The 15,117-nt window shown below is 36.0% G+C and overlaps 1 protein-coding gene across 6 annotated transcripts in view; it reads left to right on the top strand.

Moving 5' to 3' along the window:
- The window catches only part of VPS13B (vacuolar protein sorting 13 homolog B), a 657,044-nt gene that overhangs the window by 322,019 nt on the left and 319,908 nt on the right, over positions 1–15,117 (top strand). For 4 of the 6 annotated variants that reach the window (XM_058668587.1, XM_058668588.1, XM_058668586.1 and 1 more), the window contains exons 25-27: positions 1,508–1,711; positions 12,018–12,189; positions 12,753–12,867. In XM_058668587.1, coding sequence (XP_058524570.1) covers positions 1,508–1,711; positions 12,018–12,189; positions 12,753–12,867 — 491 coding nt within the window. Of the gene's footprint in view, positions 1–1,507; positions 1,712–12,017; positions 12,190–12,752; positions 12,868–14,773; positions 14,841–15,117 lie in introns of all 6 variants that reach the window. The other 2 variants (XR_009246065.1, XM_058668589.1) reach the window with 1 other exon arrangement.

Genomic DNA, 15,117 nt, shown 5'->3' with positions numbered 1-15,117 from the left:
GGGGATTGTTTTTAACAATGTTTGTGGCATTTTCATCCTACAGTTACAGTAAAACATGTTAGCATGGACTACACCTACTTAAGTTGTCTTGTTTGCTATAATATTTCAGTATAAACTGAATAATAAAAGTTGACCATTTATCCTCAAAACTTTTCCCTTGTTGCTTTTGAAATTTAGAAGGAATGAATTCTTTAATTCTCTGAATTAAAATGTTTAAGGTTATTTCATTACACTTTAATAAATATTAAACCATTAAGGTAGTGTATTTGTTGGTATTCGTATAGTTTTTAATAATAGCTTTTAAAATGTAATGGTTTAAGGAGTCATGAGTACTGATAATAAAAATATCATTTTTAAGTATGTAAACTTTATACCCTTAAAAGTATATGCAATCTGTTTTCTTTGGCTTACACTATTTTGTTTGTCAGTTCTAATTGTTTAAGAAAAAGCAAGATAACCTTCAGACATTTGGTTTATAGAGAGAAACTTCTTCACAATTTTAAATTTCAAACTAATTGGAACTAAAATTATCAAGTAATTTTTGTTACATATCTAGCCATTCGATTATTTTTAAGCAGGAATAGCTGGATTATCTAAGATTTGAGACTTCATTACACAAAAATCAGGAGAAAACTGTACATTCAAGGACTGCTTTCCATCAAGTAAGAATGGACGGCAGTGTTTCTATGCATCTGTTCTGCCCACATGAGAAGCCAGCTACATCATCTGGAGTGTCCTGGGGCTGAAACTTTTTATAAATATAAGAATTTTACTTTATTTCTTTTTTTGTATGGCAAGCAAAGTATGGTATCCAGCTGTGGATTTGCTTATATATTGTGTTTGCGTTTTTTTCCTTGGGCTTGTTTTATACAGTATATGGCAATAAGTTGTCATACACATTCCATGATTAATGCTTATTTATGAACTCTTATGTAAATATCTTAGAACTCAGTCAAACAATGTGCAAGTTAAACAGTTTTTCCCCTAAATATTGGAATGACATATCCCAAGGGAATAGTAGATTGGTTATGTTCTTTATCTATACAAGTCTCATATGTAAGAGTTTACTTTTACTATTCTGTTGTATCATTCTTTTGCTGTTTGTTTTACAAGAAATTCAGTTTCAAATTTGTTATTCAGCAAAATAGAGAAAATTTAGTTGTGGAAATGATTTGTTTATAAGGGTGACAGTTATTCCACCAAATAAGCACATTTAATAGGATATATATATATTTAAATTTTGGTCTTTTCTATGTAGATGCGTTTATATTCTGTTCCTTGTGTGTTAAACTATGGTAAGTTATATTACCGTGATTTTAACCCACAAAAAAGCTGATTTGATTATAAAATAGCAAGTGTAAAAGGGAGGCAAATTGGAAATATGAATAAGTAATCAGTGAAATATTAGATATTTTATAAATAAGTTTATTTTTTCATATTTAGCGTTTCACTGGGTTGTGACTAGAAGTTTATTCTCCCTCCTCTACTTTTTTTGTTTTTTGGACAGGTCCAGCTCTTCTGTGAACTAACTGATACCATGAGAAAGGTCTGGAATAAGATTCAGAAGAGGGGCAATCTCAGTCCATCTTCAGCCTACACTGAGACCATGACGGGGCCTGTCCCCGGTTCTCCAGTTAGAAGCAGTATAGGCACAGCTCCTCCGGATACCAGCACGTGCAGTCCATCTGCTGACATTGGAACTACTACTGAGGTAAGTGTTTCTGAAAAGTTATGTTACCAAGGGATGGGTGATATATACACAACACAGAGTCCTCATCATGACTGCGAATGAAGATGACCTCACCACTATGGAAGCTAACAGATTCCGAAGACTCACAGAAGAACTGTGCTGGTAGTGACTGGGTGTTACTGTTCTTATTTTAGGTATTTTTAAAATTGTTTATTTTATTTGTTTTTTAATTGAAAATTCAGATTATACAGAGAGGAGGAGAGACAGAGAGAAAGACCTTCCATCTGCTTATCCACTCCCCAAGTGACCACAGTGGCCAGAGCTGAGCCAATCTGGAGCCAAGAGCCTCTTCCGGCAGAGAGCTGGATGGGAAATAGAGCAGCCAGGTTGTGATCTGGCCCTCATATGGAATGCTAACATCACAGGTGGTGGCTTAAGCTAATATGCCATGACACTGGCCCATAATTATAATGCTTTTATCACTCTGAGTAGGTTATAACAGTTCAGGATGGTACAGCTGTGTGCTTATTAGAAACTGAGACCTAGTTAAGGTTATGTTTCTTTACAGGTATGAAAATATATAAGGTGAATGAAAAAGAGATTGCTATTCCTCCTTTTCTTTCTTCTTTGCCTCTCCTTTTTGAACCTAGATCCTGCTATCCCATTTAGTTAATAGTCTTTATCAGTTTGACACACAGCACACTCCTTCTTTTCTACCCTGACTCAACTTTGCCCAGCATTCTGGTGCCACTTTAATAAACAAATATTTTCGAGTGTCCTCTTTACTAGACCTGAATAAAAATACTTTAGCTAACATGTATTTTTAATTTAAAAATGTATTTTGAAAAGATTTATTTATTTTATTCATAAGACAGATTCACAGAGACAAAGAGAGAGAGAGAGGTCCTGTATCCACTGGTTCACTCCCCAGATAGCCGCAGTGGCCCAAACTGAGCTGTTTCAAAGCTATAAGCTAACAACTCTGGCTGTCTTCCTCTGCCCTCCCCACTAGTAAAGCAGGGACTACAGACAAAATGGGACAACAGGGGCAGGAACCAGTGCCTATATGTTACACTGGTGCTGCAGGAGAAGGATTAGCCAGCTATGATGCTGCGCCAGCCCCAAATATGCACAGCTAGGTCGAGCCGAACTGAAGTCAACAGCCTCGAACTTCATCAGGTCCACCACATGGTGGCAAGGTCCTAAGTATTTGAGCCCATCTCCTGCTGCCTCTCTGGGAATGCATTAGCACAAGCTGGAATTTGAAGTGAACCCAGGCACTGCAGTCTAAGTATTCAGGTCCCCCAATTGGAATCTTAAATATTGTGCCACATTCTCACCTCAACAGTTTAAATAAAATATAAACGATAAGTCATTTAGGGTATAATTGTTTTTCATTCTGTAATTGATTTGGCATGTCCACATTAGCAGCTATAGTGGTATAGTCAGGTTTGTGTAATTACTCCAAATGTCATGCCTGTGAATAGGCTCATCCAGGTTTGTACAATAGAGCAAATGCTAAATAGCATATTGCTGTTGAAGCCATACTTTTCTATTAGTGCAAACTCTTAATGGAATTTCAAAAAAATGCCGTTAGTCTTCCATTTCAGTTCAGTAGTTGGTTTCTGGGTCTGATAATTGTTGAAATCATAAGGAAAAAGGAAAGAAAACAAAGAAAAACCTTTGGGATAGGCTTTGTGGTGCAGCAAGGTTAAGCCACCACTTTTTCTGCAGCCATTGGATTTCTGGGCAATCTGCTTTTTTTTAGTATATTTTTATTTTGAATTCTGAATTATGTGGTACAGTTTCGTATAGGCTGGGATTCCCCCTGAAACTCCCACCCACAACAGATTTTTCCCATTTTACTACAATAGTGTAGTCCTTCATAAGGAATCGTAATTATATTAGTCTCTTATCTAAGTGTACCCTGACTTTGTTGGCACAGACAGTGTCAGGCAGTCCAGCATCCCATTGTCTACACATGTCCAACAGTTTCATTGGGAATCTATCTTTTGTCTGAAAGCAGGGATGCCTGTTCCGTTATTCCCCCACATCTGTATGTGATAGACCCCAGTACTCCATCAGTATACATTTCCATAAGTGGGAAGCCATGAAACCAGGTCAACAACTGGTATGAGTTAGAACAACAACAACAACGTCAACAACAAATTATAACACCATGAAAAACTGTGCCACTGAGTAACCAACACATGAGTGACAAAAAGGAAACACAGAAGTCTCCTGGGCACTCTGCTTTTGATGCAACTTCCTGCTCACCTACCACTAATCTTCAGTGGTAGATTAGGCAGAAGTTGTTTTTCGTTTGTTTGTTTGTTTGTTTGTTTTCTGCAGTTAGACACTTTTTCCTCTAGATACAAAGCCATTTGCAAAATACAGAATGAGGAAAGAATCAGAAGAGAGGAGGTGTTCATTTCTCTGGTGTTTTAACTTTGTAAATGCAAAACAAAATTAGACTATTAAGCACATTGGAGTAGATTTGTTTAGCTGCTTGCATTAGCAACTTCTCTAACTTCATTCCAAATCTTAATTGAGTAACCTAAGTGTTGGTGTGTTTTTGCTTCTTTTTCCAAATGAAAAAAAGGTTGAGAATCTAGAAATGAGTCATCATGAATGGGGTATGTTCTTACATTAAAGCAGTGTTTTTAAGTAAAGATGGTTTCTTGGATAGTCCCAATGTTATTAGCATATGAAAGCTTTGAGAAGAAAATTATTTAGTTTTATGGAATACAGCAATTTGTAAATATATTCAACTAAGACCTCCAGTGTTCACAATCCACAATCCACTTACCAAAACTGTATGAAATATACTTTGTGAAATACTTTGGAAGAGTAGTGAAAACTTGTAGTTACGAAATTCCTAGGCAGGGGTAGTAGAATTGCAATTTTACAAATACAGTTAAATTTAGAAGCATTCCAGTGGCAGAAGGCAGAGTGTTCCATTAAATATGTATTTGCTAAGTACTGTGTATATCTGGGAAGTGGCTATCCCACGGGGGATAATGTTAGTGGCACACCCTAGAATTCTGTAGTTTGTCTCCTGTGCAGGACATGGTAGCCTTTGTGTGAGATGTCATAGGAATATTTTTTTTTATGTTTTCAGAGGAAAGATAAACAGATTCATTCTGTGAGATCTGTGGGTATTTTGTAAAAGGAAGGAAATTTAGAGTGAATCTTAAAACATGAGTAAAGCGTGGATAATAATTTTGTTTTCATAAGATTGTAGTAAATGTGACAGACTCTGTTAAAAGTGGTGTCGATTGTAAGCTAAAGTGAGAATGGTAAAAATTGCACAGACTGCAAAAGGATAGATTTTGTTCAGTCTGTTAATGAATTCTGATTTCACTAAAGTTCCTTTCAACATTGTAATTCATTGGAAATTCAAATGTTGAAAATTTGGAGTGGGTGCTATAAATATAAATCATGAAAATGCTCGTAGTAGTTTTGTTTTGTGTTAGCTGTGGATCTAATGTGATCAATATAACGAGTATTTGAAATTGGAAAGAATCTTAATGAAAAGATCCATAAATTACCACTCACTATGGTGTTTCTTAAAACCATCCCTGTCGAATTGGATGCCCTCGGAGGCTGAGTACTCTGAGGTCACCCACCCCCAACCGGAGCTTCCGCAGGGGATGGAAGAAGTCCAAACACTACCGCGCAGAAACCAACCTCATCGGAAAGACAACCAGAAGCCCTGAGCGGTCAGCAGACACAGAAGAACAATTAATGTCCTTCGGGACCAGGGAGGAGAGCTTTCTCTGGTCCGAGCCTGGCTCCACCTTTGGACCCCCGCCCTCCCTCGCAGTGACCATCGGGATCGCTTCAAAAACCCCTCACAGCAAACAATCATACAAACTAAAAAAAAAAAAAAAAAAAAAAAAACCCTAAAATAAATAGACAAACAACAGAAAGTAGAGCTTGAAATCTGACAGGAAAGAGCTGGCATGGATTGGCTCATGCCTTGCTGGGTGGGACACAAAGATTAGTCACTCCTCACCATGGTGTTGAGGATTTTCCTGCACACCCCCCCCCAAAAAAAAAAAATGTTCTGCACATTAAATGTCGACAAATATCTTGTTAGAGTTACAAGCCAGTCTAGATTATCCCAAAATCTGCCAAGATCAACAAAATTATACTTCAACACAACAAATGGCTAAATACTAAAATGAAATAGACATGAGACAGCTGAATGGTACCCTATAGCCTTTTCAAGGTATATAGCAGCCGGTCTGGTCCTGTATATAAACTAAAATTGAGATGTCAATGAGCTAATCATAGGTTATGGTTAGGACTTGTTTTTTGTTATTTTGTTCTTTGATTTTTTTTTTTTAACATACTGGTTACTCAAAACCATGTCAATTCCATAATATTGCAAATTGCTGTTGATGTTATATTGGGACTCTTAATTGACTGTGATGATATTACACCAGCTCTGACTTCGGACCAGAAATGGTCTCCCCAAGAAACTGTTCAACCCATCTGGACAATAAGTAGCTGGACTCCATGCTTAATATATGTTTGCAAGGAAAGAATCTTGACTGAACTTGAACTGTAATGCTGCATCAAGGTGGAGGAATCCACCAGGGGGGAGGGGGGGAGGGGGAGGGGGATTCCCAAAGCCTATGAAACTGTCACATAATGCTAAATATTAATTAAAAATAAATTAAAAAAAAGATAAAAAAAAACCCATCCCTGTCATATTATGTATTAGATAGTAGCACTTGATATTATCCCTGAATGTATTCGGGTGTATTTCAAAGTTTTGGCAAAAAAAAAAAAGTGTATACCAAGGGGAAAAGGGAAAACCATAGTATCAATAGCAACCATTGAAACAAAAATAGAATATTACTAATTCATTTTCCCTAATGTGCATTTTTTTTCCTTGTGGGGAAAATTGTTATTTGCTACTTTTCTGTTCTTTGTTACAGGCTCTTCTCTCGGTGCAAATCATTTGTTTTCTCTTTTTTTGGCATAATCCCTTAAGTGAACTTCATAAGTAAACAGTGAGCTTTCTCTTCTGTCAATTACAGCTGTATTGTTGAAAGATTTCATCGAAGTGAGACTTAAGACCAAGTTTTAATTTTGTGTGCTAAAAAAGTGAAGCTTAGTTAATAGAAGATTCACTACAATCACACAAGATTAGGACCAACTCATGTTGTGATTTCAAGTTAATTAAAAAAGGCAGATTGGAATTGATAGTTCATCTTTCCATCTCTGCAACTGGTGATCACATTATTTAGTCTTCATGCTTTAACATCTATACAATGGGAATATTAACATATTAACTTTAACATCTATCTCTACGTGTATAGATGTTGTAGCATGTATGTGATCCATCCCTCCATTTTCATTTTATTTTTCAAATTATTTATTAATTTAGTTGAGACACAGAAAGATATAATGACCAAGGAGAAAGGTGCCACCCTGCTTTCCCAGGCCACAATTAGGGAGCTGGATGGGAAGTGAGCCATCCAGGATACGAACCAGCACCAAAGTGGGATCCCAGTATGTGCAAGGTGAGAAGCTTAGCCACTAGGCTACTGAGCTGGGCCCATGAGTCTAGTTTTCAGAAATGCCTTTTAACAACTCTTCATACTGACTGGTATAGGAATGTTTATTTATATGATCCTTGGCTGTTTTATACCTTATTAATGTTTAACTGGTATCCTATTAGTAGAAACCTCTATATTCTTGTGTGAATGTAGCTCTGGTTCTTATATTTCAGTCTGGGAAATGGGAGTTGAGTAGGATGGGAAGTGAAAGAGTTAAGTCCTGTAATTTTTCCCACCTTTATTCTGAAATAGAAGAGCAAAGGTAGTAGGGACCACAACAGTCCCTGTTACTGTTGACCCAAGTGCACACAGTGCTGAAAGTGCTTGGCCCTGTGGGAACTTTTGTGATTGAACAAAAACACTAGTTGTTTTGATGAAAGGGAGTAGCATTGTAGGTAAAACTGATCATCCCTGAGCTGTGACGTAGGCCGAAGAGATAGATTCACCTAAGAAAATAAACTCAGTATTAATTTGCAATAAAATAGTGAAAGAATTGAACTGTTTATTTTAGAACTTGGCCCAAGGTGGTATGGGAGAACAGTTGAATATTTCCATTTCTGGCCTGATTTTCTATATCTGGAAACAGAACAGAAAATTAATGCATAAACATGTTTAGCAATACCACACCAAATCCAAAATGAAAGCTGAAACTAGATGAGGAAGTAGAGTAAAGCTTTTCCTCAGGAGTGCTTACATTTGGAAGCTGTTTTTGTAGCATTATCAGTCAAATATACTCAGTAGTATTAAAAATTGAGGTTTCCCTGATTGGAAGGGCTTTTTCTCTGCAATTTTTAAGTCTAAGGATGTGATCATTCCTAAAGATTGCTTGGAGGATTTAACTTATGCCTGGTTCTCCTCTAAGAAGCTACCAATAAAGAAAGGCATACAGATACCATGAAGCTTTTTTCTAAGTGTATTTAAAAAATCCTTTCCTGGAGTTAGTTTGTGTTTGCCATGTTTATTGTTATGTTAGAAGATAATAAAAAATCTGATGTTTTTATGGCTTTTCAAACTGCAGAATATTAACCCTAGCAAATTTAGTATTACTTGCTTTGGGGAGAATAATTTATATGAAAACTCTCCAGTGAACTTGTATTTATATTTACTTCACTTGATATAAATGGAACTGCTGTCTTCAGGCTTAACCTTATAATTTTCTGTCACACTGAATCCCAGCACAATTGCGTTATTGTGCTTTGAGCCCACATATGCCTATAGTAAACACTTGGCAGTTGTTTTGTGTCTTCCCTATTTGGTCTTTTCTCCCTCCTTAGATTCAGGGGGTTGAATTTTTTTCTGACTGAGAGATGTTGTAAAACACTGAAATCAAGATAAAGTCTTCAAATAGAAACTGAATATAACCTTGTCTAAGTAATATGTGCATAGAAACAAATGGGGATGTTGGTTTACCTTTCTTGATTTTGTGTTGGGCTAATGACTTACTTAACTTCAAGATAAGTGCCTTATGCTGTGAGAGGCTGTCTAAAGAGAATAGCATTTGGCTATGCTGTTGTCTTATCCTAAGTTTTGTTTGGGGGTCAGGGGTAGGAGTTTTGTTCTAGCTGTTGACAACTGGTCATAACTGCTTAGCATAGGAAGTGACATTGTTTGCATTCAGAGCAGGAATGAACTGTTGGATGGTTGAAAATGTTTATCAGATAGAAATGTGTTTCATAGTATGAGAATGACAAAATGGGAAAGGGAAGACAGATACCTGGTTCTATTAAGTATGCAGGTGTGCAATTGGTTAAACTTCATTTGGATAATTATGCATATCACTTATGAAGTGTTTGCCACATGTAAACACTATGTTCATGTTCTTGCTTCATCTTAACTCTTAAGAAGTAAATGCCATTATAATACCCACTTTACAAAGGGGATAACAGACCAAGAAAGTACCTTCCTAAAATCACATGGTGATATCCAACGTCTTTTACATATTGTGTACTACCTGTCAGACTAAGCTTAATTACATATATACAATCAGTGTTGAAATATGTGTGTGTGTGTGCGTGTGTGTGTGTATATATACACTTTTGATCTAAGAAAATGTTATTCTTCCAAATGTACAGTTTGTTCAATCTGTTCATGTGTTCTCAGGAGGAGCTTCCATGAGTTTGATAATTCTGATGTAAATTATTGGAGATCTGTGCTTTCAAATCAGTGTGAAAAGTACTTTACTACTAAGCAGTGCATGAAGTGCAGTCCCTGTCTCGGTTGCAGAACCACACATCTTCCCTAGCTCAGAAAGCACAGCTGGGGTTCTAGACTTTTAGTTGGGGAATTACCTAACAGTTTGTCATTGGGGATGTTTATCAAACAACGTTGCATTGGACCACTCTTTCTTTGATGACTCTTTCCATTTTATGGCCACTCTTTGATGACATGGCTAAGTTTGGAGGTGAGTGGCTTGTAACTTGTAAGAGCTGCTTTACACACACGCACACACACGCACACACACAGAGCTTTTAAACAGAAGCATGTCATATTGTATTTCACTAGCTCTTAGACTGTATGACTTTATTTTCCAAGTTTTTCTGTTTAGATTTTGGTTTTTGATAGGTTTCAAGTCAACGGGAAATACTGATATTTTTAGAAACCCAAATACTTTGTAGAGGCATTGTGCCACAGCAAAATAAGCCATTGTTTATGACTCTTAAGTCCCAAATCTGGGTGCCTCAGATAGGACCCCCACCTCTGCTCCTGAGCCAGTTTTCTGTTAATGTGCACCCTGGGAGCCAGCAGGTGTTGGCTCAGGTACTTGGGTCGCTGCCATGCATGTGTGAGACCTGAGTTCAGTTCCAGCTCTTGGCTTTGACCTGGCCCAGTTCTGGTATGGCTACTATTTGGGAAGTGAATCAACAGAGTGAAAACCAATCAATCTCAATCTTTCTCTCTGGGTCTTCTCCCTACTCCCCGTTTCCTTCTCCTGCTCCCCTCACCATTTCTATCTTTCTACTTCCTTCTTTGTCTCTGTTACATTTTCCAAATAAATGAAAATAAATAAGCTTTTTTTAAAAACAACTAACACTTGGTATGTAATCCTAAAAACTGACCACATTGATGACTGATCACCAGCACTGCCTTTTATTGTACTCTTGGTTGCTAAAAGATGCCAAAAAAGACCAAACCAGACAAACAATACAAACAAAGAAACCATTAAACTTTATTCATACAATTTTCTTAGCATCAGAATCATGCTTTGTTTCTCTAAGAGATTATTTAAATTTTCATTTTATTTACTTAAAATGTAGACAGAAATAGATATCTTCCTCCTCTCAAACGCCTTCCACAACCAATCTGGGCCAGTCCAGAGCCAGGAGCTAGGAATACAGTCTGGGTCTTGCAAGAGATTGCAGGGACCCAGCTACTTCATGCGTCATTGACTGCAACCCAGACACCTCAGAGTGGGATTCATGCATCTCAGGCACCAGCTTTACTGCTATTCCAAATGCTCTTCACCAGGGAACTTTTTACCATACATTGTATTAAAAAAAAAAAAAAACTTGTTAAATCATTTAATGTTTTCTTGTGTCAAAATATATGAAGCATGATGTTTTGCTTTTTCAAAACTGTGCTAATCAGTTTCCTATAGTTATTCTAGATTTATTCATAAATGTGGTTTTACATTTTAAACTTTAATTTCTAGGCAGAGGAGGAGAAATGAACAGATGGAGATCTTTTCATCTGTTGGTTTCCTTTCCAAATGGCTGCAACAATCAGGGCTGCACCCAGCAGAAGCTAGGAGTTCAGAACTCAACCTAGGTCTCCCGTATGGATGGCTAGGATTCAGGTTCTTGAGCTTGCACTACTGTTGCCTTTTAGGGTGCTCGTTGGTAGGCAGGTGGGGTTTGATTGAGAAATGGGAGCTGAATGTAGACATTCTTATATGGCTTGTGGTCATACACACTTACATGGCATGTCGTCATACATATAACACTGTGTCTTACATGCTGTGCCAAACACATGCCACAGTAAATTTTCACTATAAAAGATAGATAGGAAGTAATTTTAGCCTTTTTTGGACCAAAGAATCTCTGTAGCATTCACTCAACTATGCTGAAAACAAAATAGACAGTAAATAAATACATAGATGTAATTGTCAAATAATAAAACTTGATTGTAACAAGGATTATATTTGACCCTTCACTGTAACTTAGAGCATATTGTTTTAGGGAATTCTTTTGTGATACTGACGTGCTTTGCATCTTTCTTACTTTTTAAAATATTTTTGTTTTTTTAAAGATGTATTTATTTTTATTGCAAAGTTAGATAAACAGAAAGGAGGAGAGACAGAGAGGAAGACTTCCATCCAATGATTCCCTCCCCAAATGACCACAACAGTCAGCTGTGCTGATCCAGAGCCAGGAGCCAGGAGACTCTTTGGGTCTCCCACATGGGTGCATGGTCCCAAGGCTTTCGGCCGCCCTCGACTGCTTTCCCAGGCCACAAGCAGGGAGCTGGTTGGGAAGTGGGGCTGCCAGGACCAGAATGATCCCAGCACATACAAGGCAAGGACTTGCCAGGCACGATCTTACTTACTCTTTTAGAGGAAACCAGGGTAACATTTATGTACTTTGCAGCTGTAGAAAACATTAGAGTAGTATATGTTTGTGTTAGCATTATGTGTTATGATTAGTATTTATGTAATTATTAGATATGTTGTATAAAAATCTCAAGTAATAATTTTGAATCACATTTTCAGTTACTTTTGTTTAAATTAGAGTTCTGATTTTTTTTCCCCCTTACTCTAGGGAGATTCTGTACAAGCAGGTGATGACTCCCCATTCTCAGATTCAGTTACCTTGGAACAAACTACCAGTAACATCGGGGGATCTAGTGGACGTGTGAGTCTATGGATGCAGTGGGTCCTTCCCAAAATTACTGTCAAGCTCTTCGCTCCAGATCCAGAAAATAAAGGCACAGGTATGAAGTTACTTTTATTCCCTGTTTCAAACTCAGGTGTTGAACACTGTATTAGAAGCAAATTACACTCAATTGTATTTGCACTTACAATTAAGGAAATGTCATTAAATCTTTAAAAATGGCTTTTATAGGTAATGCTAACATGTTGAATGCTATTAGTACTCCTGGTTGATGTTTATATATCTCTTTTAAGTTGAAATACCTTAATTTTGTTTTGGTAGGGTTAGACTTCATCACAAAGATGATGAGAAAATTTCCTCAACGAGACCTTATATCATTGAGACATTATATCATCATAATTAAAAGTATTTCAAAAATTCTTGACGAATACAAGATTAGCAATTCAGATATTCAGTTGGACTTCCTGTTTTGATTTATAAGTAGATATTGTTTTAATTGCAATACTTATATTGGTAGTAATTTTGATGTGAATAAAGAAGCTTGCCTGGTTTAGTACACATGACAGTATCCGGGATGCGTGTATTGATGCAAATTTTAGAATAGAACGTTGTAGCTTTGGTGACGGTGAGCTGTGTTGATGATAATGTCTGCTTCCATTGCAGAGGTTTGTGTGGTTAGTGAACTAGAAGATCTCAGTGCTTCCGTAGATGTTCAGGATGTGTATACGAAAGTGAAATGTAAAATCGAGAGTTTCAATATTGATCACTATAGAAGCAGGTAAATAATGAATGCTGAATGTAGGAAAAACTGTATTTTCTTGAAAAAAAAGTAAGAATTTTTTGATTCTGGTTTGCCTAGTTTTAAAAAGGTACTGTACTCATTAATACACAGTTTAATAAAATGTTTTGATAATGTAGCATATCACTAACTATTCACACTGCCGTAGCAAATGAATTAGTCTGTATGTAGTACTATGTCACACAGCTGTTCATGTAGGTTGTATATTCACTTAGATCCTTAGCACACGGTGATGGCTCTGTTTTGCTGTGCACTTCCCAGGCACATCTTCCATCAGTAGAACAGCATGCACTGATATGGAACAGCAGCTTATCTCCCTGAACACTTTAAATACCTATTTATCTCACAGATGATTAATATGCATGTGTTGGGTGTTCCTCAAACCATATTGTGCCTTATCCAGTAAATTTCCATGGCACATATATATATATAATTATTTGTAAATATTACTTGTAATGATAAATAACTAGTGGTAAAATGTTTTTCATATTTTCACAAAATTCTGTAACAATATTGTTATTATTTTTTCCAGGTAAAAAAATGTCAATGTTCTTGCTTGGGTTTTATTGCTTCTCTGATATTTTTTTAATTGAAATGTAACTCATGCACCATAAAACTCACAAGTGTTTTTCAAAAATATTTTCAGATGACATCATATTATCAATTTCATAATATTTTGACTTAGAAACAGCCTTGAAATCCTTTCCTTTCTGGATTCATAATATTTATTCATTCAACAATTTTTTATTGCCTGCCTACAGAAGCACATAAGTGTTTCTGTGCATGTATTGATGGCTTACAGGTCCAAAACCAATCTTTTTTTTTTTTTAAACTTCAGCAAGTTTGCTTTTTCTACAATGGGATTTGTGTTTTGATCCATTCTATATCATATATTTTTTATTATATTTATATATTATAGACTGTATCACATTATGTAATGGCTGTCACACCTGTTAAAGCTAAAAAATTGTGTCAAATTTGTGAAAAAGAAAATACAGGTGATTCAAAAACTTGTGAGAAAATGAAGTTAAAGGATAAGTTTATTTTCATGCAAAAAATTTTGCATTCCATGCAAATTTTTCTTGATATGTGTTTACCAAAAACTTTGTGTTGTTCCCTCACATTTTATTGCATATATATTAAGAATTGTTAAAAGGAGTATTGTCCCATCGTGTGATAATTAGTTTTGTCATAGTGAGTTACTGATTGACTTTTGATAATTACCTGTTTTGCCCTTTAGTTCCTTTCAGATTATATCCATCATAAAAATCTATGCATGTGAAACATTAACACAATATTAGAGCCCAAATACTTTCATGGCAAAGTAAATATCATCAATGGTGTACCATCCTGAATTTCACTCTTAATGCATATGCATATTCATTGCTAACATCATTCATTCATCCATTCATTTACTCTAAGTGGATGGTGAATGTGCATTATGCTCCAAGTATTATGCTATGCATTTACAAGAAAGTCTTTACTATATATTGACATAAATGCTACACTTATGGTGTTTCTATAACAGGGCTTCAAAAACTTTATGGGAAATTAGAAGTAAAACCTGCGAGTGTTTGGTAAATACAATTGTCAAAATCTTGTCCATTTATTAATAATACCTATTTCCATGAACTTTTTGAAGGCCTTCATAATTTCATGGATGAGAAGTTGATAACCAATGAATGAATAAATATGCAAATGCTGTAGTGGAGAACTTTCAGGATGTGTTGCTAATATAAATTACTCTGTTGATTGTATTGTCACGTCTCTGTTTTAGTTCAGTTTAGTGTTGTTTACTTTAGAATTATTTGAAATAGTTATATATGCTCAAATTTTAACTGAGAAAACATGAAGAGAACAGATAAGGTGAACTTATGTTTTCCAGGCCAGGGGAAGGTTGGCAGTCAGGACATTTTGAAGGAGTATTTCTGCAGTGCAAAGAAAAACCTGTGGTGAGACTCATTTAGTAATTATAATTTTTGAAAGTATATTTTAAACCATATGTGTGTTCTAATGCAATAGGAGTAATGGTTACAGGATTTAGAGCTGAGGATAAAGTATTTTTGGCCGAATTCTCCAAAATTTTATTGTAAATCATATGCTATTTGTTCTTTTGAACTGCTCATGTTTTGTAACCATCTCCCTGTTAAAGCAATTATATAAATTTATCAAAAAAAGGTAGTCATACTTTTATAAATATTTTTTGCCTTTCATGTGCTGTATGAACTT

This window comes from Ochotona princeps, chromosome 9 (genome assembly GCF_030435755.1).
Source record: "Ochotona princeps isolate mOchPri1 chromosome 9, mOchPri1.hap1, whole genome shotgun sequence".
Classification (NCBI taxonomy): domain Eukaryota; kingdom Metazoa; phylum Chordata; class Mammalia; order Lagomorpha; family Ochotonidae; genus Ochotona; species Ochotona princeps.
This window is presented reverse-complemented; position numbering and strand designations above follow the sequence as displayed.